General features: G+C 41.8%; 1 protein-coding gene across 1 annotated transcript; it reads left to right on the forward strand.

Moving 5' to 3' along the window:
- The first annotated feature begins 522 nt into the window (after positions 1 to 522).
- LOC141431815 (116 kDa U5 small nuclear ribonucleoprotein component) lies at positions 523 to 24,941 on the forward strand. Its single transcript, XM_074093047.1, has 18 exons — positions 523 to 841; positions 1,530 to 1,759; positions 2,626 to 2,877; positions 3,656 to 3,806; positions 5,766 to 5,872; positions 7,334 to 7,575; positions 9,911 to 10,044; positions 11,573 to 11,759; positions 13,754 to 13,894; positions 14,639 to 14,851; positions 15,424 to 15,559; positions 16,169 to 16,367; positions 17,478 to 17,620; positions 18,411 to 18,547; positions 20,066 to 20,186; positions 21,586 to 21,778; positions 22,757 to 22,853; positions 24,851 to 24,941. The coding sequence occupies exons 1-18, from the start codon at positions 657 to 659 to the stop codon at positions 24,905 to 24,907; spliced, it is 2,925 nt and encodes a 974-aa protein (XP_073949148.1). The 5' UTR covers positions 523 to 656; the 3' UTR covers positions 24,908 to 24,941.
- Positions 24,942 to 25,435: the final 494 nt, after the last annotated feature.

Raw genomic sequence — 25,435 nt, forward strand, 5'->3', positions numbered from 1 at the left:
TTCGAAAGAATAGTTTTCGAGCCACGTCTCAAGGAATTTATGAAGAACATTGAAATCTATGAAAACTAAAAACGCTAAGTCTATGCCGTACCCCAATTTTTAAATAGGAATAGGACAGACCCATCTCTTTTCGTAGGTAGCGTAAAAGGCTGATGAGAGAGTGGGCAGCAGCGCTCTTTATAACTAAACACAGCTCTGCGCTGCAGTGTGGAAGGCAAAAGCAAAAACACCACACTATATATTTTCCCAACCATCAATGTCTATTACTAATGCTAATCCAACAACCATGACCATTCTGTTAATAATGTAGAAAAGTTTTATTTACCTATCCATAAAAAATACTGTTAAAAAATATTACGATCGTGATTCAATTATAGAATCCTTTTTCTATTGTATTGTAGTGCTATGATTGTAGCTTAAACTTGGCTTGACAAGCTACCGCGTGTCTGGCTTTAGAAAAAGATAAAGTTGTGGCTTAAAAAGCCCTCCAGCCAGGGCATGCATAAAAAAAATAACATTGAAATTTGAGGTTATGCAGCAATAGCCAAGCCAGGCTTAGCGGCAATTGTTTTGATTTTACGTACGCTTGTTTTATACAATTTTACGATATTAACCATACCCATAACGGACATTACTTGTAAAAGAAGTCCAGCAGGATGGACGGTGATTTATACGACGAATTTGGAAACTACATCGGGCCAGATTTAGATTCAGACTCTGATGATGAGCACAGCGTTTACGATAATCGCGATGGGGACGAAGAGGGCATGGATGACGACGAGGATCCCGACGTGGAGCCCGAGGCGGCGCCAATGTCCGTCGTGCTGCATGAGGACAAACGGTGAGCTATTGCGAACGGTTTCTTTACAACATTCTTCCTCCTTGTACCCCACAACCCAGCAACCTAAAAACCCTTCTATTTCTTGCTTCATCCGTCAAAAAAATCCTGAACTTAGTGATTAAACATATTACTAAACAAAAACAACAAGCCTGCAACCATCACAATAACTTTTGAAATATTCATTTACCATTATATGTAACAATCAAGGTGATAGTTATTATTTTTAGTCTAAGTCAAAATATTGTTATTGAATTTAGGCTATAACAAGCATTTATGAATGTCGAAAAAATGTACTAGTTTTCATTTAGGTTATTACATATGTAGGTTGATTTTTGAATTCCATAATTTGCACCATCTGTCTAAAACACTGTCTGTCTGTATTCATATTCCCGTGTAATCCTCCGAAAAATCAATCAAAACACGAGAAAAGAATTGCAGAAAGTCCTACAACCCAACTTCAAACATCTGACTTCTATAGTTTTAAATGTATGTAACCCCAAATCATCGCGAGCAAAGCTGCAAGCAAAAGGTAGTCCTACATATTTATTAACCGTGTAATATTAATGCTATTTTCTTATGTAAACGTTCCCACTGCAATACACGCCAGAAGTAATGTGGGAATTATTGTTACACCTAGTTTGATTGTAACCTCAATGTAAAATGTTATATCATCTCATTTGTTCTTCAGATACTATCCGCAAGCAGTAGAAGTGTACGGGCCCGATGTTGAGACTGTGGTCCAGGAAGAAGACACCCAAGCCCTGGACAAGCCTCTGATAGAGCCCGTCAAGCACAAGAAGTTCCAGATGCAAGAGCAGGAACTCCCGGAGACCACATATGATATGGAGTACCTCGCTGACATGCTTGATAATACTAACTTGATGAGAAATGTCACGTTGATGGGGCATCTGCATAATGGTAAATCACGTAACAAAAAAGAGACTGATATTAATACACTTTTGCTATTTATCGTAATTGGAGGCTAGCTAAGTGGGGACAAGTAGTGTCTCTGCTGTCGCACAGGTGAACGGCTCAGCCTCCACACAGCGTGCTGTTTCAATAGATCAGAGATTCATCTGATGCAGCGCTGCTGCACAAGAAACAAGCACTCAGTGTACCGGCACATATTAGTGGAGGCCCTTATGTGGAGAGGAGGAAAAGTCACTTCTATAGTTACTGATTATATTTTTCTGCAAAAACTAGGTATACATGCATAGAGAATGCAAAAATATCTGACACTAGAAATACAGAAATACAGTTCTATCAAATATTTCTGCACCCTTTGCTGTCAGATATTGGTGATGGTGACTGTACGCCACTTATGTAGCAGTTTTCGATTCTCAACACACTATGGCTATCACATATTGTGGTTTTTACTGATTGTGTAATCTAGTATGTAAGATTGAAAACCATCAGTACTTGGTGGAGTGTGTATTGACGAAGGATATCCGCGAGAGGTGGTTGAGTGATTTGGACCTGTTCAATGGTGCAGTGAATGTTATTTTGAGTTGTCCGGTATCGGAAGATGCAGTACGAATTTATCGGTTCATCAAGCACTCCTTTGCAGCCAGATAATCTGGATATCGCAATAGGAGTGTTTGATGAATGTGGACATCGAGTCTTTCAATGAGGCTGGCATAGTCACACTGGTGCACTTAAGCCTCAAACAAAAAAATAGAAAAAAAAAAAAACAATCAGTACGGATCATATTGATAGGTTGCAGTGTTTATTGCCTTCGCTGTACAATTAACGCATTTCGTGTTTCAACATTGAGTTGCTTTCAGGCAAGACATCCTTTGTGGACTGCCTCATACGGCAAACGCATCCGAGCACCATAAACAACGAAACCACAATACCCATGCGTTACACTGATACACTGTTTGTGGAGCAGGAAAGAGGGGTCTCTATAAAAGCCATGCCAGTTACCCTGATGCTGAAGAACATAAAGGGGAAGTCTCATCTTCTGAACATCATGGACACACCGGGGCACGTCAACTTCAGTGATGAGGTCACATCTGCTTTAAGGATATCTGATGGTGAGTGATCAGTTACTATAGCGGGGGTCAGAAGATTGTAGTTGGCAATAGAGAATGCTAGCCCACTCTTGTCCCTTAGACAACATCACATGGGAAGATCATGTCTTCTGTCTTATTCTAAAACCAGATAAGCCATAAGCCAGAGGATTTTAACAAAGTCAAAGTCAAAATTATAAATATCTTTATTCAGTTTAGGCTATAACAGGGTTTCGCAAAGTGGGGTACGCGAACCCTAAGGGTTCGCCATTCGACGGCAGGCGGTTCGCGGATGACTGGCAGGCACTGGCGGCACACATGGTGGCGCGCGCGCGACTGATTTCGTCGTTCAACAGTCAATTTTATTGTTTTCTTTGGGAGGTTAGAGTAGGGGGGGGGGGATTTAATTAGTTAAGGGGTTCGCTGTCACCTGGAAACTTTAACAGGGGTACGTGGAGCCGAAAGTTTGAGAAACCCTGGGCTATAACAAGCACTTATGAATGTCAAAAAAAAACTACCACCCATTCGTAAAAACCTCTGTTCAAAACAGGTTCACAGGCCTGAAGCAATGTGCCTTCTTTCCACAGTGATTCATAGACGACTAACTGTGTTATCTACATCACTGGCCATGAGGCAGATGTGCTGCAAGGACATACCAATGAAACCACCCATGAGGCACATGTGCCTCAGTACACTGTGAACCTGTCAACTACTGTGACTGTTACTTTAATGTTAATAGTAACCAAAACTTGTATTTAGAAGTATAGATGGCTTCATCTGACCCATGACCATGTGTCGACAGGCGCGGTGCTATTCGTGGACGCAGCGGAAGGCATCATGCTCAACACTGAGAGATTGTTGCGTCACGCTGTGCAGGAACGTGTGCCGCTTACTATATGCATCAATAAGCTTGACCGGTTGATGCTCGAGCTGAAACTGCCGCCGGCGGACGCGTGAGTACCAATAACTAGGCTGAAAGACCTTAGGTCTCCTTTTGTCCACTGCTGAGCAACCCTCCCTCTTAGAACGCCATAGGTATTAGGTATTAGCGGGCTGTTTTCCGCAACTCGACGTCTAAGTGCGCCTATTTTGCGTGATTAGGCTGTAGGCACTCATGCCAGCCTAGCTCCTGGAGGTAGCCTAGCAGACCCATCACGTTGCCGGCGACTTACTGCAGTGATCCCGGTGATCCGAGGTGTAGCGCCCTGTAGTTCGCCACAACAGAGCATTCCAGAAGGATGTGAGTGGCTGTCTCTTCTGCCTCCATGCATGCTCTGCTCAGGGGGGGCTGTCTGTAACACCTAGATTATGTAAGTGCTTGTTTAGAACGCCATAATGAACAACAGCTCTCCACTTGCATCCACCGGTTGCCCGTACGATGTCGTCAGTCCACCTGGTGGGAGGTCTGCCAACGCTTCGTCTTCCGGTTCGCGGTCGCCACAGAACTTTTCCCCCCCCCCAACGGTTATCTGTTCTTCAAGCGACGTGGCCCGCCCATTGCCACATCAACTTGCATATTTTTACAGCTATGTCGATGACTTTATTTCCGTATTCGGGTTTCTATTCAACTATATAAAGCAATTTTTCTTGTAAAGGTCTCTACCCACTACTGCGTATCATGCCATGACTGTAATAGGAACGTCTTAGGAACAGATTGTCAAGTGCCGGTGGGCATAGTCTCATTCTTATCGATAAAAAGAATATATTATTGCCTGACATTGTTAGTATTACTGTCAGTATGATACGGTGTAGTGGCACAAAACAGATAGGTACAGAATCTCCTGTATGTACAGTCACCAGCATTAATATCTGCCTTAGCGGAGCGTGCAAAAATATCTGACACGTCCTTCCGGCCCTAGAATTGACAAGATTTCATTTTTTTTACACCTGTAAATTACTACAGGAATCGAAAGAGTTTTGCCTCCTGAACATGGGAAAATATTTATTATAATTGATTTCTCCATATTTAAAAAAATACAAAAAAATTAAAAAATATGGCTGAATTTGCCAACACTACGACAGTATCGATATGTTTCCTTTGCCTTTTTCACCAGAAAAAGGAGCTGTCATAATTTTGAGAACGTCTCTATGCAACGTCTACGTCAGATTTACGTGATCTTTTTTTTTAACAGACTAGACAAAAGTAATGGATCTATTGTGTCGTAGTTTTGGAGTTATGCCCTTTTAGAATAAGCACATCTTGAAAAAATTGTAATAAATTAATTAATAGTTGTAGCGAAATTTTAAAAATATCAGCGTTTTTCTCTTTCCAAACAGAATACAGAGAACGAATCAAATTATAGTCTTAGAAATATGAAATCTTGTCAATTACAGTTCTATCAGATATTTATGCATGCTTGTTGTGTCAGATATTGGTGCTGGTGACTGTACTTCACTTTTCATACCTACGCTCGGCGGTCGCTCTAAGGTTGTCAACTATGGCTTATGCACAAAAAACTATTGTGGTAGTGGCACTAGTATCTAGTTGTTGGTTTTATTGTTAAGAATGAAACGGGAAGAATGGAAATATAAATTAATAATAACATTAATAACTGAATTATTTTAATGTTAATGTCATTGTTATATTACAAATTCGTCACAGAAAATATCTTGCGATGATTTCGACACTGGCGAAACGCACAATTATTATATTTTAAAGTGTAATAAATTCGAATTCTCCATTATTGCACAAAAAAGTTCACATACGTGTGTCTCAAGCGGATGCCGCTCGCGCTTGCACTGGTCCCAACCGGTTCGAGATATCGTGTCCGTGAACAGTGTCTATGTGTGCGTTGCTCGATCGCACTTTGTATGTAGATTGGTTTCTGTACCTATCTGTTTTGTGGTAATGGGTACCTTTAAGCTAGAAAAGATTCTGTGCTTTCACGCTAAAACTGTCATTATTGTTGCAGCTACTACAAGCTTCGGCATATAGTGGATGAGTTGAACTCAATGATAGAGACCCACCAGCCCCAGGACAACCCCGACGAGCCGGCCACCGTCTTCTCTCCGCTGCTGGGTGAGTGACTGAATTATCAACGCCCAACCCTAACTTAGACGCCCGGACCGGATAACCTGACTATGCATTGTAACGAAAATCGAACCATTTTTTTGGTATTTTCAAGGAAGATACCAAAAATATACAGAACCTAGCTCCCCGCAGAGCCTTATAGGAGAATGAATGCTCCTCTTTCGACTTCCCAACAAATGGCGGAAACAAGACTGTGGGTAGATAAGAATTCACCCCAATCCTCTCCTCGTAGCTCTAGGTAGTTGTGGACGTGCAACCGAGTTTTTAGTGTAGCTGGTTGCAATGGTAACGTCTCCTGGGTCACTTATTAAAAGTATGATCTTATGGGCTACAAATCCATTAAAAGTTAGGAGACCTATAATATTAAAAACTGGTTACTTACATGCTCTGTTTATGCTAGGGGTACTATTGGAAATGTACCTCTCTTTTCAAGGTAATTTAAGTACCTAATTTGAGTTTTAAGTTTTTCTATTTATACTATTATGTAACACTGTGGAACATGACTTTTATGTATTGAGGTGCGCGTTAACAGCTGCGACTCAGTTTATACTAATGCAGCTGCTTACGAACTTTCTGTTTTTAAATAACCATGTTATTATGTTCAATAAAAATCTTTAAATCTTTAAATCTTTAGTTGTGATAGTTTTAAGGCAATTCTTTCGTGGTTCATCTCCTATATAATATAAGCATGCATAGGAGCACTATGAATGCTAGTATTATATATCGCAGACATTTTTTTAAGCCATTATCATTATCACTGGTGTCCCCTGAGTCACTGGACGAACAGAATTAAAACGCACAAAACACTGAAAAGTTGATTAATCCTCCTTATATAAAATTAAAAGACTAGAAAGAAGTAAATAAGAGCAAGGCCCTAGTATCTTTGGCCTTTAGCGACTCAACAACAAAAAAAAAACGGGCCAAGAGCGTGTCGGACACGCCCAAGATAGGGTTCCGTAAACATTATGAAAAAAATCAAGTAATATTATGTGCGTTATATATAACACAATTAAAATACTTACTACAGTCTTAAAATCTATTACCAGAAAAAGAGCGTATCTTCACGGCACTTACGTCCTTTTGTTGAGAAGCGCAGTTTTTCGGCAATAACTCAAAAACGGTATATCCGATTATGTTGAAACCAATTTTCGTTGAAAGTATTTATTAAGCGTTACCTTTATATATTTTTTGCATATTTTTTGGACAAATGGGTTACAAGATAGAGGGGGGGGGGACACCATTTTTGCTACTTTGGGAGCGATTATAACCGGAAATCTTTACTTAATCAAAAAAGTTTAGTAAAATGCCTGTGACATACGGACGGATAGACAGACAGATGGACTTGACGGAAACTATAAGGGTTCCGTTTTTGCCATTTTGTTTCCGGAACCCTAAAAAAGGGTCTTTATCAGTTCACATCTATATATCTACTGTTGTATCCTTTACCAGGCAACGTGTGCTTCGCATCGTCCCTCTACGACGTCTGTTTCACGCTGGAGTCGTTCGCCGCTATGTACGCGGCGGCGCACCCGGACGCGGGGCTCCGCGCCCCAGAGATGGCCGCCTGGCTCTGGGGTGACGTGTATTTCAACGCGAAGACCCGAAGGTTCACCAAGAAGCAGCCGCATTCTTCCGCGCAGAGGAGCTTCGTCGAGTTCATACTGGAGCCGCTTTATAAGATCTTCGCGCAGGTTAGACTGACACAAAACAAATCATCGCTCGCTGTAACATGTAAACATTAATAAGTTCCCAAAAGCCAGACAATGTCTTAGCCACAACCTAAGAGAAACAAAAAGATTAACTAAAGTTAAGGCCCACTTCAGTCACTTTAATAAAAGCATAAACAATAACGCCATAAAGGTATATAATAATTTTCTCAAACATGCTCGGAAATGTATGCGTTAATGTCACGAAATGGAGACATGAAGTTTCTCATTTATGGCTCCCTACCACCTCCCTACATAACTTCTTGGCCTAGGCCATGAAGTATGTATGAAAATCCATTATTGTCCGCTGCTCTAACTTTTTAATTTTGCTTACTAACATTAAACTGACAAAGGAAAAATTACGAACAGCCAACCACCACTACTCTGTAAGCATTTGCGATACTGCGATGCGTTGCGAAGCGATGCGATGCGATGCGATGCGATGCGAAGCGATGCGATGCGAAGCGATGCGATGCGATGCGATGCGATGCGAAGCGATGCGATGCGAAGCGATGCGATGCGAAGCGATGCGATGCCATGCGATGCGATGCGATGCGAAGCGATGCGATGCGATGCGATGGATGGATGGATGGATGGATGAAATATTTCCTCACATTGTTTGAGAAAAGCACTATACAAGCCTCGGCCAGAACAGGGATTGCTGGACTCGTTTTATCCGGCCTCGTCTACGACTCGGCCGTCTACCCCGAACTCGTCCATCAATCCCTTACTTCATGGCCTCTGCAGTAATGTACTATTACTGCAGAGGCCATGAAGTAAGGGATTGATGGACGAGTTCGGGGTAGACGGCCGAGTCGTAGACGAGGCCGTATAAAACGAGTCCAGCAATCCCTGTTCTGGCCGAGGCTTGTATAGTGCTTTTCTCAAACAATGTGAGGAAATATTTCATCCATCCATCCATCCATCCATGCATCCGTCCGTCTGTCCGTCCGTCTGTCCGTCCTTCCGTCCATCCGTCCGTCCGTCCATCAGTCCGTCCGTCCGTCCGTCCATCCATCCGTCCTTCCATCCGTCCATCCATCCATCCATCCATCCGTCCATCCGTCCTTCCGTCCATCCGTCCGTCCGTCCATCAGTTCGTCCGTCCGTCCATCCGTCCGTCCGTCCGTCCGTCCATCCATCCGTCCATCCATCCGTCCTTCCATCCGTCCATCCATCCATCCATCCATCCATCCATCCATCCATCCATCCGTCCGTCCGTCCGTCCGTCCGTCCGTCCGTCCTTCCGTCTATCCGTCCGTCCGTCCATCAGTCCGTCCGTCCGTCCGTCCGTCCTTCCTTCCGTCCATCCGTCCGTCCGTCCATCAGTCCGTCCGTCCGTCCATCAGTCCGTCCGTCCGTCCATCCGTCCGTCCGTCCGTCCATCCATCCATCCGTCCATCCATCCATCCATCCATCCATCCGTCCGTCCGCCCATCAGTCCGTCCGTCCTTCCGTCCGTCCATCCTTCCGTCCGTCCATCCATCCGTCCTTCCATCCGTCCATCCATCCGTCCATCCATCCATCCATCCGTCCGTCCATCGCATCGCATCGCATCGCATCGCATCGCAAATACTTACAGAGTAGTGGTGGTTGGCTGTTTGTAATTTTTCTTTTGTCAGTTTAATGTTAGTAAGCAAATTTAAAAAGTTAGAGCAGCGGACAATAATGGATTTTCATACATACTTCATGGCCTAGGCCAAGAAGTTATGTAGGGAGGTGGTCGGGAGCCATTAATGAGAAACTTCATGTCTCTATTTCGTGATATTAACGCATACATTTCCGAGCATGTTTGAGAAATGTACTATTAAACGATGACATAAAATACTGTAGCGTTGCAAGTACATTTGACAGAAAAGTGAAGCTATATTTTTTGGGCAGACCTTATTATACAATTGACGAATATTTTGCAAAGGCACTAGATTCGACATAATAGAATTCCTTATTTAATTATTAATATATTTCTATTTAAATTGACATTCAATATTTTTGACATTATTTCTTTTAAATTATTTAATTTAATTTATTAATAAAACTTTGAATGATCAAGTGCTGCTGTAAACAATAACTTCAACTATATGTATATCGTATTGTAAATTCTAATTTTAACCGACTTCAATTTATATATATTTGCATGTATACTTATGTACATAATATGGCAAATAAATGATTATGATTATGATTATGATCGCTCGCTGTAAAGTTACACAGAAAAAAAGCATAGCTGAACTATACTTAGCGCCAAAAAATTTGGGTCAGAATAACAAACTACTTACAGAATAGACTTTTTTTTTAAAGTTTCGACTCTCGTTTTGTCCAGGTGGTGGGCGACGTCGACGACAGTCTGCCGGGCGTGCTGGCCGAGTTGGACATAAAGCTGAGCAAGCAGGAGTCCAAACTGAACGTGCGGCCACTGCTGAGGCTGGTCTGCAGCCGGCTCTTCGGGGACTTCCGGTGAGCTCCAAGTCAAAATATATATTTTTAATTAGATTACTTTAGGGTTGAACTTGTTAAACGTACGTTTATTAAACGGACGAGTACATGTAAGTTTGTGGTGGCGTGCTAGAGACTACTTAGGCTACAGGCCGTAAATTCCTATCCTACCTACATGACCGGATGGCCAAGTTGTTAGAGAACCTGATTATGAAGCTTGAGGTCCCGGGTTCGTTTTGCGGCCGGGGCAGATATTTGTATGAATAATACTTATGTTTTCTCTCGGTCTTGGATGTTTAATATTATTATGTATTTAAGTATGTATTTATCTATATAAGTATGTTTATCCGTTGCCTAGTATCTATATAGCATAGCTTTGCTTAGTTTGGGACTGGGTCAATTGGTGTCAAGTGTCCCATGATATTTATTATTATTATTACCTATCGCAAACTAAGCACTGTGTCCCTACAGTTACAACAAACACTTACATACCTATGTCAATTAAACATGTGAAGAGAAAAGAGATGTGGATTTCAAGTGAATTTCAACTAATATGATTGGTCGATCTTACACGTCTCCTCTCCGCTCCGCTCGTCTCCGCCTCAGTGGAGCCGCAGCATTAAGACCGATTTTACCATAGGTCTAAAGCAAAATAAACTATTTCATTTGATAGACAAAATTCCATTCGGCCTCAGTTATATTATAAAAGAACGGAAGATCTAAATATTTTTAACACAATATTTTTTTTACAAAATTCATTTTGGACGGTATCTTTAGTATCTTTGGCCGAATTCAAAATAGTCAATTCATCTAAAAGTCTAAATTGGTCTAAATAAAAACAAAATATAATAAGACTATTTTTTTATTAATGTGTATGGGTTGGTTACAATGACACTTGTGACAATCACGCTCGGTCATTTTTGGTAACTTTTTTAGAATCTAAATACGGCGTTGAGTATAGCGTAAGAGCTTAGTGAATCGCATTCGGCTCCGGCAACGTTCCGCTAAGCCTTTAGGAGGTACGTTTTTTTTTGACACGAAATGCGTGTCACTGGCATAGGAGTAAGAACTAAAAAGTCACAGACGTTGTGTCACTGGCACCGGAATGTATTTCATCTGTGACACGTACGTGTCACTGGCATAGAAGTGACTGCTGTGTGATACGCGTAGGCATAGCGTAAGGGCTTAGTTAGGGGGACGATTGTTACTCACGTCCTCAGGAGAAACCCACCACAACCCTGCACGTGTCCCCTGGGTGGTGCTAAACGAGTGACAAACATTAACCCCCTTATTCATAAAACTTAACAAGCCTATGTTAACTAACAAATGCTTTGTCCCTTTCTAACAAATACAAATGTCGAAGTGACAGATAAGGACAAACGAATTTTAGCGGCATTTTAACTAAAATAGGTTCGATTGTCGTTTATGAATAAGGGGGTAAGGCGATATACAAAAGGTGCCATACGATTAAATAAATAAATAAGGGCTTAGTGTATCGTCGCCGGGGCCGAACGTGTTAAATAGTGTGTCGGCACCTTTATGCTCCCAGCGGTTTCGTGGAGATGGTGGTGCGCCACGTCCCCTCCCCCCTGGACGCGGCGCCGCGCAAGGTCGCGCACACTTACCGCGGCAGCGAGGGCGCGCTCTGCGAAGACATGCGCGCCTGCGACCAGAGCGGCCGCCTGGTGGCGCACACCACTAAGATGTACCCCACTGACGACTGCAGCTTCTTCCTGGTGAGTGATTAACACCCAAGGCCCACCAATCATATCAGCTGGGCAAGGCATACGTACGCAGGCGCACACTAACATCAGGCGTGCTGAGGCGTCTTATACATGCCGTGGCGTTCTTAGTCATGCCTGGGCGTCTTTAGGCGTGTCGCATCATCCGTAGACATGTTGAGGCGTTCTTAGTTTTTCCTAGGCGTCTTAAACATGCTGAGGCGTTGTTAGTCATGCCTGGGCGTCTTTAGGCATGTCGAATCATCCTTAGACATGTTGAGGCGTTCTTAGTTTTTCCTAGGCGTCTTAGACATGCTTAGGCGTTTTTAGCAATGCCTGGGCGTCTTTAGGCGTGTCGAATCATCCTTAGACATGTTGAGGCGTTCTTAGTTTTTCCTAGGCGTCTTAGACATGCTTAGGCGTTTTTAGCAATGCCTGGGCGTCTTTAGGCGTGTCGAATCATCCTTAGACATGTTGAGGCGTTCTTAGTTTTCCTAGGCGTCTTAGACATGCTGAGGCGTTCTTAGCCATGCCTGGGCGCCTTTAGGCTTGTCGAAGCATCTTTAGATATGCCGAGGGATTCTTAGTCATGCCTGGGCGTTTTAGACATGTTGAGGCGTTCTTAGTGATTCCTAGGCGTCTTAGACATGCTGAGGCGTTCTTAGCCATGCCTGGGCGCCTTTAGGCTTGTCGAAGCATCTTTAGATATGCCGAGGGATTCTTAGTCATGCCTGGGCGTTTTAGACATGTTGAGGCATTCTTAGTGATTCCTAGGCGTCTTAGACATGCTGAGGCGTTCTTAGCCATGCCTGGGCGCCTTTAGGCTTGTCGAAGCATCTTTAGATATGCCGAGGGATTCTTAGTCATGCGTGGGCGTTTTAGACATGTTGAGGCGTTCTTAGTGATTCCTAGGCGTCTTAGACATGCTGAGGCGTTCTTAGCCATGCCTGGGCGCCTTTAGGCTTGTCGACGCATCTTTAGATATGCCGAGGCATTCTTAGTCATGCCTTGGCGTCTTGGACATGTTGAGGCGTTCTTAGTCATGCCTGGGCGTCTAGGCGTGTTGAAGCATACTTAGAGATGCCGAGGCGTTCTTCATTTTTTAATATACTGTTTTTAGCTTTTGATAAACAAGTTTACCTTTTGGATGCAGTCTCAGTAATGAAAGTGACTTTTCAATTTTAAAAACGATCTCTAAAGCCCAATATTTAGTATGTAGGTGAAGTAAGCAGACGGCTATAGGTCCACTCCTGCTGGCTCGTGCTAAGGCACCAACTTCAAACTGGTAGGAAATGATTTTTATGCCTTTTTCGTACATAATTTTTTTGTGTAGTTCGGACTCCGGTTTTTAGGGTTCCGGAGCCAAAATGGCAAAAACGGAACCCTTATAGTTTCGCCATGTCTGTCTGTCTGTCCGTCCGTCCGCGGCTTTGCTCAGGGACTATCAATGCTTGAAAGCTGTAATTTTGCACGGATATATATGTAAACTATGCGGACAAAATGGTACAATAAAAAATTAAAAAACATTTTTTTTAGGTTTTCCCATACACGTAAATTGGGGGTGTTATTTTTTTCTCATCCAACCCTATAGTGTGGGGTATCGTTGGATAGGTCTTTTAAAATCATTAGGGGTTTGCACAGACGATTTTTCGATTCAGTGATTTTTTTGTGTAATATTCAACTGTAAAGTGCAAATTTTCATTTAATCGAGCGTCCCCCCCTCTAAAATCTAAACCGGTGGGTGGAAAAATTTGAAAAAAATCAGGATGGTAGCAAGTATATCAAACTTTCAAGGAAAACTGTAACGGTTAAGTTTGCTCGAGAATTATTAGTAGTTTAAGAGTAAATAGAAGCCTAAGGTATAAAATGAAAGATTCCGTATAAAATACGAAATCCTTAGAAAAATATTACTTAATTTTTTCGTATGGAACCCTATTTCGGGCGTGTCCGACGCGCTCTTGGCCGGTTTTTGTCTATAGAGCCTGCATTGTAATCATGATTGTCGCCAGGTGCTGGCACGCATCATGTCCGGGACTCTGTACGCGGGGCAGTCCGTCCGGGTGTTGGGGGAGAACTACAGCACCCAGGACGAAGAAGACTCCAGGATCATGAACGTCGGCCGGCTGTGGATTTACGAGGCGCGGTATAAGGTACAGCCGATTTTTCAGCAGGGTCTGTGGCAGGGTGTTTTAAGTGATTCACTGTGATACGTGGGTCAATCAACCATTTAGTCTACAGTAGCCGGTGATAAAGATTGCACAATACGGTGTTTGACTATTTTGTATATGTTTTATAAATTAAAACTACACAATGCCTGTTATCGAATAGAAAAACAATTTTTAAGCTACCTTTACAAATGACAAAGTTATAAAGGTTTGAAATTCAAGATTAGACAGAGAAAGACATACTGGCATGTGACGTCACACGCCAGTACCGCCATACTTGCTGCATAGAGAAAAGCGTTTGAGAAAGAGACAAGTATATAGATTTTTCAAAAAATCACTATAAATCCAATTTTCATTCGATTTAAACTTTCTCTTTGCTAAATACTATCTGTTTATCTATATTTTCATAATAATATTGAGATATGGCAAAATCAGGAGTTGTCAAATACCGTATTTGCACATTGGTCTTCGGAAAAAGACAATGGCTGTTCACGTGTTGTAAATGCGAAAGTGTGTGTGGTTGTATGTTTGTCCGTCTTTCACTACGAAACAGAGCGACGGATCGACGTGATTTTTGACATAGAGGTAGTTTATGGGCCAAAGAGTGACATAGGCTACTTTTTATCCCGTAAAATGCACAGTTCCCGAGGGAACAGCGCGCGATAACCGAATTCCACGCGGGCGAAGCCGCGGGCAAAAGCTAGTAATTTAATACTTTCAATATTGCAGGTGGAACTGAACCGGGTGCCGGCCGGCTGCTGGGCCCTGGTGGAGGGTATCGACCAGCCGATAGTGAAGACATGCACCGTGGTGTCCGCGGAGGAGACGGCAGAGCTCCACACGTTCAAACCGCTCCGTTTCAACACGCAGGCTGTGGTCAAGATCGCCGTAGAGCCGGTCAATCCGTCGGAGCTGCCGAAGATGCTCGATGGTCTTAGGAAGGTGAGGGATTTAACGCGTGGTACACTGACCACGGCCGAGAAATGGACAATAACGAAAGCACGATGCAATGCAGCCGTAGGCCTCCACTATAGACTTCCAGTTCCACCGTGAATCCGCAGCTTTAACCAGCTCATCCGTCCATCTCGTTGGTGGAGGTCCTCCGCTGCGCTTGCCGCGCGGTCTCCATTCAAGAACTTTTCGGTCCCAACGACCATCTGTTCTCTGTGCTGCATTGCATAATTCGCTTGGCTATGTCGGTGACTCTCGTTCCTCTACGTATCTCGTCATTTCTGATTCGACCCCGTAGTGAAATCTCGATGCATCCAACTGAGTTATTCTAATTAAAATTAAACGTAAAAGCCTGTTATAACAAAAACTCTTTGTTCGGTTGTTTTTTTTTTTTCTGCGGCCGCCTCTAGCTCATATCATAATCTGTCTTAGTAACCCATAGTCCTACTAAGTCTGTGCATCCTTGATTTAAACCGATTGAACGGTGTCCTGAACTTAGCAAATCTGGTACGTACTATATTTCTCGTATGCAGCAGGTATTAAGATGTGCTATGTGTACACAGGTGAACAAATCGTACCCGCTTCTGTCGACACGCGTCGAGGAGAGCGGCGAGCACGTGGTACTGGGCACGGGCGAGTTATATCTCGACTGCGTTATGCACGATCTTAGAGATATGTACTCGGAGATCGACATCAAAGGTGAGTCGACATCAAATGGGAACTTAACACGCTACAATAAGACGTTTAAAAAGACGTAGTGACGGTGAAAGGAATAGTAAACTCGTCATTGTAGGTAGTGAATAATAAAGGGCATAACACGCGACCCTGCGGTACACCGGCGATCATGTTCCACTAAAAAGACGAAAAATCTTTCATTTTTGTTCATTGCTGACGAGGAACTAAGTAACTGTAAAAGTATTCGATAACTGTAAGAAATGTGTAAAGATAATGCAAAATACCAAGTTGAATGTCAGAATAAATAGCATTGAAAGCTTTACTAAAATCTAATAGGAGTACTTATTATGGCAATATTAAAACAATTTCATAATAAAGTATTTTTCTACATCAGAAATTTAACTGTCATATCAGAGCATCATTGAAAATTGTATGTTAACTTCAATAATACTTAGTTATAATGAGTAGCGCCGGGTCAATTTCAGCTACAGCGATTGCTAAAACTATTGCACGAGAGGGCTCCGGTTGTTCGCCCCCTATAATGAGTACCTGAGTATTTTTAAATTAAAATTTTTAACTTCCGGCATTGGATTATTAAGCTAATATAAGTTGTTCTTTCCATTTGTTCCCCAGTCGCTGATCCGGTGGTGTCCTTCTGCGAGACGGTGGTAGAGACGTCCTCGCTGAAATGCTTCGCGGAGACGCCCAACAAGCGGAACAAGCTCACAATGATCGCGGAGCCCCTGGAGCGAGGGCTGGCCGAGGACATAGAGGCGGGGGCGGTCTGCGTCAGCTGGGACCGGCGGAGGCTCGGGGAGTTCTTCCAGAACAAGTGAGTCAGCCTAAGGGGACACACATTAATTATGTGAGACGTTTAATGGGAGAGGGTGAGCCAAAAATCACCCAATCTCACATGGGGGAGAGGGGTTCTCGGCAAATATCATGTAATTTTTTTCCCTCAAGAAACAGTACAAATTTGAAAAAAACTGTAAATATTTCTCAAGTTCATTCTAATGGTCAAGGTCATCAAAAATATAGAAACACGAACTCTAACAGCCTTATTCATAAAAATCCTTAGTTGAGGTTTGATCGGTCTGTTACTTAGCAGACTGATTAAGCTTGTTAGACGGTTGTCAAGAAGTATGATTCATAAACGCTTGCTAGCAGTCTGCTAGTTGTTGAGCAGCTGATAGACGGATTAGACGCGTTATGTTGGCAATCTCGACAAATCAAAGACAAAAAATGGCCTCATCGATAATTTAAAAAAAAATGACAGCAGTGACAGCAAATTAGCAGGAAAAAAAGCGAGATGTTTGGTTTCCCGCCATTTCCGATCGGCATATTTATGTTTAAGTGCAAAAAGCCGTAATTATGTTAATCATCCAAATTTTATTTTTTTCATATTTATTGTTAGTAAAGTAGTAAAGTAGTAGTAATTTTAGACGATTTTTAAATACAAGTTCCTGAAAATAATGATTCCTGTTTTTTTTTAATCTTTGCGTAACTTCACCCTTCACTAAAAATATCTTCGGTATGGTTTTTTGCTCTTGTCAAAGTCAGCTGTTCAAACTTGTGGCGGCCATTTTGTGACTTAGCAGGGAGATAAAGGAGGGTCTACGGTCCTCTAACTTTAGCAGAGCCTTGATCGACTGATTAGCGCTAACAGATGTTTATGAATCACGTTTTTTAGCATCGGGCCTTCAAGGAGCCTTCAAGCAAGCTCTAACTTTTTATGAATAAGGCTGTAATACTTTAGTAATAGGTGTATTGTGCCGATACTTTGCCCGTGCTTGTGACCGTTTTCGCCGCTTCGAAATATTTGATGGAGGCTATACAATCAATACTTACAATTCAATACTTTTTTGACAAATTACGATGGTAAAAACATTATTCACTATACTTACTACACGAGCTTGGGAGGTGAACGTATATATGTGTTCAGATACGACTGGGATTTGCTCGCGGCGCGGTCAATCTGGGCCTTCGGGCCGTCCACGACCGGACCCAACATCCTGGTGGACGACACGCTGCCCTCTGAAGTGGACAAGCATCTGTTGGCGGCCGTCAAAGACAGCATCGTGCAAGGTAAGCACAAGGATATTGCACAAGGGTAAATTTGTTTCCCACATGTGTGCTCTCCCACACAAGGGTTTTTGTAGCTTTTTTTCTTCTCGGGCAAGTTTTTAACGAGACGATGCCCAAAATGATTTTTTTGTGAAAAGTAAAGCCAATACCGCCAATACTAACTCTTAAATTGACAGAGTGCACCATACCATTTGTATTTATTTTAACTGTACAAGTTTTTAGACTTCTAGGTAACAACGAGGTTTGAATCATGAACTTTTTACAAGGTTTTATTTCAATTTCAGAGCGTAAGATTTTTGCGGCGTTTTTTTTGCTATCACCATTTCGGCAAGTATTATTAAATGATGATGCACAGTGTTATTTTTTATATCAATGCTAAATCTAGCGTGATCGAAATTCTTACGACTTGTCCCTCCGTTGTCCTGTTCCTCGATAATATCACTTTTTGTTGACTGTACTCGCATTGTCATCTAAACTAAATTTCCCTACTAAATGTCAAGTCAATGTCATTAACCATTGAGGAGTTCCCTCCTGCGTAGACGATCCTGGTTAGACCGCCAGAGTTTCATTACCAGATTATTGTATTATCACTAGATTCATAAAAGTATGGCAAGTTTCAAGTCAATCCGACCACTGGAAGTAAGTCAAATTTAGCCTCCAAGATATATAAACAGGGTCTAAACAGGGTAAGCTAAATAAAACCTTGTAATAAAACCCCTTGTCTGTTACGATTTTAATAAAATCGATTGTCGATTTCAGTGAATCGATCCTATAACTCGATCTGTTCCAGGCTTCCAGTGGGGCACGCGCGAGGGCCCGCTCTGCGAGGAGCCAATCAGGAACGTCAAGTTCAAGATCCTGGACGCAGTTATAGCCCAAGAGCCGCTGCACCGCGGCGGCGGACAGATCATTCCCACCGCCCGACGAGTAAGAAAGAAAGAGAGATTTGTTTTGGTTCCATAAGTACCAACACCTTACAGTAATATAATAAGATTAAAACTAGCACTAAAACTAAGTTACTTGGTGACACGACAGGACACCAAAAAGGGCGTCATGTGTACTAAAGTTGCTTTTTAATTATTGTTTTATTTGCCAACTGTTTAATTTCCCAACTCTCTATTTTCTCAAGACAAAATGTTGACTCAGTGCATGTTCTTATGATTTTATAGAAAACAGTAGATTAGGTTGCACCAACCTGCGAAGAAATTCAATGGTGCGTGTGAAGTTCCCAATCCGCACTGGGCCCGCGTGGGAACTGTGGCCCAAGCCCTCTTGTTCTGAGGGGAGGCCTGTGCCCAGCAGTGGGACGTATATAGGTTGGGATGATGATGATGATGAGTAGATTAGGTTTGTTTATGAAAGTTCCGAAATGAAACATTTTTGGCAACTGAAACAGTTGGGAATCGTGAAACGCAGAGAACCCCTTTATGCCATAGCTGGACTATGCTGCAGGATTGCCATGTTACATAAAATTATGCTAAACGAAAGTCGCCAAAAGTAATCTTCTACTAAATAACTAAATAATATGTCTTTAAATTTGTTGTATTTGTTATTCCCACCTGTTACCACCAATTTGATCTGTTACCACTGGTAACTAATGGGAATAAAAACTCCCATCTGTTACCACTAAACTAATTGGTGGTAACAGGGTTTTTTTTCCCAGTAGTTACCACCAATTTTTTTTTGTGGGTATGAGATGGGCAAAAAATCCAATTAGTTACGACCACATTCATTATAATTTTCAGCAGTTTATTGTCAACATATTAAAAAAGGTTCTATTCTATTCAATATTTATGAAGTTATTTTATGTAATCGCGAATATTTTTTCTGTTACCTATACTAAAGCAATTAGTGGTAACTACTGGGTTTTTTTCCCACAGGTAACAGGGGGGGAAAAACCCAATTTGTCGAACGAACGAACAGAGCCAAATATAGTTACGAACATTTACACCATCACTCTAGGGAACCATCGATTTAGAATATTAGTATTCTAAATCGATGGTCACAACTCCTAACTTTTAGTGGATTTGTAGCCCATAAAAAATTTATTAGATATATTAATTACTGTACATTCATAATAACAAAAGAAAACTATAACCTAGTCAAATAACTCGCCCCTCGCCATTCCCGCCCCAAAGGTGCCCATAACGCTTGCGGCATTCCCACGTTGGATAGGTATGGACAGCCTTTGCACCAGAAATGACTCGGAGCGAGGGTCCTCCCCTTTTTGCCTGAGTCGACGGCCCAAATCACCTACAAAACGCCTTGCATCCGCCCCCCAGCAGCCCGCCGTCTCCACCGCCACGGGAACGAATATATACCCCGAACCCAATGGGGCATACTTCTCCCGCTCATAAAATCATACTTTTAATAAGTAACTCAGGAGAAGTTACCATCGCAACAAGATATAGTACAAATTTTGACCCATTTGTTTGTTGCGATCAGGTCGCGTATTCGGCGTTCCTCATGGCGACGCCGCGGCTGATGGAGCCCTATTTGTTCGTGGAGGTGCAGGCGCCGGCGGACTGCGTCTCCGCCGTTTACACGGTGCTCGCCAAGCGGAGAGGTCAGTACAGCCCGCCACCTTGCCTGTTTCCCTATATTACAATACAATACAATACAATAACTCTTTATTGCACACCAATACAGTAAACAGTACAGAGAAAACAAGTATATACATAGAGATTTTCTAAGGTAAGCAATAGGCGGCCTTATCGCTTCAGAGCGATCTCTTCCAGGCAACCTTTACAATGGACAGAAATAAGGAATACATTTTAGCAGGTGGTGCAATTTACAGTAGATTAGAGCTGTATCAAGAATACATACAATACACATACACAACAAATCTAAACAGATAGATAGGTAGATAGATACCATAACAACACATAAATAAGCTAACTATAACATTCATACGCAAGATGACAGGTAGTGCTCCCTAAGCATAGACCTAAAGATAGGCAAGGACTTTGCGCGCCTCAAGTCTATCGTAAGTGTAAGTAAGTCTATCGTGTAAGAATAAACATAGAATTAATTATATAATTAATTAATTATTAATTAATTATATTATAATTATAATGATGATTATATCGTGGTATTTGGAAATGAATCCGATCCGCATAGGCGAACTTACTCCAAATAACAAATCTACTGTGTTTAAAAATGTAGTTGTGTTGAATACTTGTAATCTATAAACAACATTGTAATTCTGGTATAAAAATATATATAGGTTTTTTCCGAACAGGTGGTAGATTTTTTTGACATTCATATTTAAGTGCTTGTCATAGCCTAAATTGAATATTTCGATTGATATTTCGACTTTGACTTTGACTTTACCGCACGTGCGGGCAACGCCCGACCGAATTTTTTATGTTGCATTTAATGTATTTAATTTTGTATTATATTTTGATTATTTCTGTTTTACTTTTTACCGCACGTTATTTAAACTGCTTGCTTTATCATCTTCTTAATAAATTGTCTTCTCGTAACTAGGTTAGCTGGAGATCCCTTTTTAGGGATAAGCTCGCCTTAGTACTTTCTCTCTTGTGTATCTGTATTTATATTTACTTTTTATGTGCAATAAAGATTTTATATTCATACATACTTCGCTCCAAGTAACATTACCTCGTGCCACCCAATTACACCGTACTTGACAAATCTTGTACTTGCCTTATCCTATATCCTAATATTATTAAAAAAATATATATACAGACAATTGAAGAGAAAAATGAATTCGCTTGAAAATTGGATTGATAGTATTATTTTTTTAAATCTATATAATCTATCTCCTTCTAAAACGCTTTTCTATATGCAGCAAGTGTGGCGCTGCTTGCATGTGCTGTCATCATGATAATCATACTTATTCTCAGCCAGCAACTGCCTACTAGCATGACTCGACTATAATCTACTATAACAATTTGAACTGTGCAGTCGTTAAAGATGGTGATGCTTTTTTCAATCATCCCCAGGCCACGTGACCCAGGACGCGCCGGTCCCGGGCTCTCCCCTCTACACGATCAAGGCGTTCGTGCCGGCGATCGACTCGTTCGGCTTCGAAACGGACCTGCGCACGCACACGCAGGGCCAGGCGTTCTGTCTGCAGGTGTTCCACCACTGGCAGATCGTGCCCGGGGACCCGCTCGACAAGAGTATCGTGATCAGGTCAGATCAAAGAGAAATCCTCCTGTATGTTTGTTACTGCTGCACGCTAAAACGGCTGGACGGATTTGGATGAAATTTGGTATGTAGATAGCTGGACATTTGGAATAACGCATAGGCTGCTTTTTATCCCGACATTCTCGCGGGTTTTTTTTTTCGAATGGATGGCATACGAGCATGTGGGTCTCCTGATGGTAAGAGATCACCACCGCCCATAAACATCAGCAACACCAGGGGTATTGCAGATGCGTTGCCAACCTAGAGGCCTAAGATGGGATACCTCACGTGCCAGTAATTTCACCGGCTGTCTTACTCTCCACGCTGAAACACAACAGTGCAAGCACTGCTGCTTCACGGCAGGATTAGCGAGCAAGATGGTGGTAGCAATCCGGGCGGACCATGCACAAGGTCCTACCACCTGTACACACCTGTAACACCTGGATAGGGATAAAATCTCGAATTAACCACTGGGCTTAGTCATGAAATTTGGGATGGTTGTTTTCAATGCAATGTCGATGAAAACCACCATGAAAAGTCAGAAACTATGAGATATTAGCGAAATCTGTTCTTAGTAACTATGGCTTTGATTTTAGATTTAATAGTTCAAGGTTCAAATGGCATGGCATTCAATTTTTTTGGTTTAACTCTCATACAAAAACTTGCGATGTGTGTATGTATGTTACGGGTCAAATGTTGCAAGTTATATTGGACGCACTTCCAGTAGTTTGATTGGTTTCAAATTTGACACACTTTTGTAAATCCAGTGACAGTAAAATAATCTGGCGGTGACATCCTGGCGATCCGGCCAGGATCGTCTCCGCAGGACGGAACTCCTCAATGGGTATGGTGACGACTTTAGGTACGGAGATGTAGTTTAGATACGTAATAGTTGAAGTAAGGAGACGTAACGCTTTGCCTATACTGCTAGATTGACGGGTCAGTTGGCAGTGGTTATTTGTGAATTGAGTTGGTGTCCCCCAGGCCGTTGGAGCCGCAACCGGCGACGCACCTGGCGCGCGAGTTCATGGTCAAGACGCGCCGGCGCAAAGGGCTCAGCGAGGACGTGTCCATCAACAAGGTAAAGCTGTTTGCTCTTGGTCTTAGATGAAGATTTTACTTTTCTCAAAAATATCCGTAATATAATAGTATTTATATGTAAACGCTGACCAGAATTATAAAAAACCTCGCCATGTTGCGGAAAACCAATAGAACTAATTTTGTTGCACTGGTGACACTAAATTTAAATGTCATCTGTCTATTTCTGTCAAAGTTTAACGTTGTTTGCGCGTGGTATTTTAAAATGCCGAAGATTACCCATAGCTTTGGAAGGAAAATAATTCACAATGTATTAAAGAATTTTTCATAGAAGAAGTCCGAGGGATTAGAAAACATTTCTTTAAATAACATCACCGACACCGTTTTTAATATGACTGGAAGGTATCGCATAGTAAGTGTAAAGAATGTTGCAATATAAAACGTAGAAGTGCTGCCCTAGCGTCAGGCTTTTTATATTCCTGGTCAGCCTACATAGTTATAATTATAAAGTTGAAATTATTCTTTATGTTTATGGCGTGCATGTTTTACTGGAAAAATAAAAAGTAAACAAACATACCTAACAGGATCGCTACACTCGACGACAATGTCGCATACATATTATTTTTAAAACGTTTATACGGCCATGGTAATAAGTTGGCACTAGTTGGATACAGCCAACTCAAAGTGCCGGTAGGTAGTACAGTCACCAGCATAAATATCTGCCATAGCGGAGCGTGCATTCAGTGCCAAGCTAGGCGCGTTCTCTGTTCGCAGGCAGTTTTCGCTGCAAAGCGGAATAACGCTGCGAATGCGGCAGCGAATGTGTTATTATCTGACACGTCCTTTAGAAATAGAGTCGTGTCAGATATGTATGCACGTTTTGTTGTGTCAGATATTGGTGATGGTGACTGTACCTATCAGTTATTTTGCTGGAACCTCTTGTCTCCGTGTGGTGTTTTTGGTACAAAAATACCCCTGCAGATTTGTTTATAGAAAGGTGGGGGAGTATAAAAAATTTGTTGGAATAAAATTAAATGACATGTTTTTTTTTTATTCTAATTTCTTTTTTCTTCACCATTTTTGAGAAAAGCTTTATATCAGTCTCGGCTGAAATAGTAATTGCTGGCTTTATATTAGTTTAATACTCATACTCAGCTAGCAATTGCCTACTTACATGCCACGACAATAATCTACTATTATGCGCTAGAACATGGCTGCTCAACCTTAGGCCCGCGAGGCACGCAGTGGCCCACAAGCAAATTTTAAATTTCCCTCATGATCAAGGTCGAAAAATCACACCGAGTTAAAAATATAACAATTACTAAAATTGGAAATTAGGTTATTAGATGACATTAACACTTAGGAAGTAAGATACAGGTGGACGGTACAGGTGGTGGGTGTAAAAATAATCGTGCTTGTACCTGAGGCTTGTACTGTGTAGCCCTCAATAATTTTGGTATACTCCATTTGGCCCGACCGCCAAAGAGGTTGAGCAGCCTTGCGCTAGAGCAGGGTTTCTCAAAGTGGGGTACGCGAACCCCTAGGGGTTCGCTATTCGGCGGTAGGGGGTTCGCGAGAAAGTTTACGTGATGGTGGCTGCAAGACTGGCAAGATGATTAAAATTGGTTATTGGAGTCTTTTTGTATTTTTTATTTCATCTCCAAATTTGTTACTTATTTTGAACATGAAACTACTGTGAGACTTGTTAGGTACTTGTTACTTATTTGTTGTTGTTTGTTTCAGTTTGTATTTTCGTTGGCAAGACGATTTTTACCTATATTTGTAACCTTTTATTGAAATAAAAAATATAGGTAAATTAAAATAACCTTAGTTTCTCCAACAGTCAATTTTATTGTTTTTTTTGGGGGTGGGGGGGGGGAGGTAGGGGTTCGCTGTCGTCTAGAAACTTTAACAGGGGTACGTGGAGCCATAAGTTTGAGAAACCCTGCGCTAGAGAATCCAAAACCATTTTTATGCAGCCTACCTACATCCATGCGAACTATACGAGCATGATAGTGAAAGTAACATTTTTGTTTGCAGTTCTTCGACGATCCTATGTTGTTGGAGCTGGCGCGGCAAGACGTGCAGTTCAACTAGGCTATAATTTATTATAATAAATGTGTATGATAAAGATGTGTGTTTCTTTAAACCCTCGCCACCTGCAGAGATTTATCTCTCGCGCAGCCCTTTCTCTCCTGACGAGGAAGAGAGAGAGAACACAGTATGACTTATTAGTCACGTAGTTGCTAGACGTAGCCGTACTCTGCTTCCTGAAGCAGATGTTTGAGACTCGATTGTAGTATTGGCATGAGTCCGATGTTAATGCTAAAGGTACTCTAGCTCTAAATATTCTAAATACTTATTTATTATCCGGGCGCAGTGAACCGAAGTAGGTAGGTCTTGGTCTCCAACACCAGACCACGCCATTCTTTGCGATCTCAGGTCACCTCTTGCTAGCCTTTGACCATTAAAGGGGTTTTATTTAAATTTGATTCGTACCATTCGCCACGAATTGATAATCTATCCCTAAAAGAGATAAATAAAATTCTAAGAACAAAGTCCATTCTGTGCCGGAAATTAATTTTCATTCGTAATGGTACATTATTAACCGTTAATAATTTTGCT

The sequence above is a fragment of the Choristoneura fumiferana genome, chromosome Z, assembly GCF_025370935.1.
Source record: "Choristoneura fumiferana chromosome Z, NRCan_CFum_1, whole genome shotgun sequence".
NCBI classification, from domain to species: domain Eukaryota; kingdom Metazoa; phylum Arthropoda; class Insecta; order Lepidoptera; family Tortricidae; genus Choristoneura; species Choristoneura fumiferana.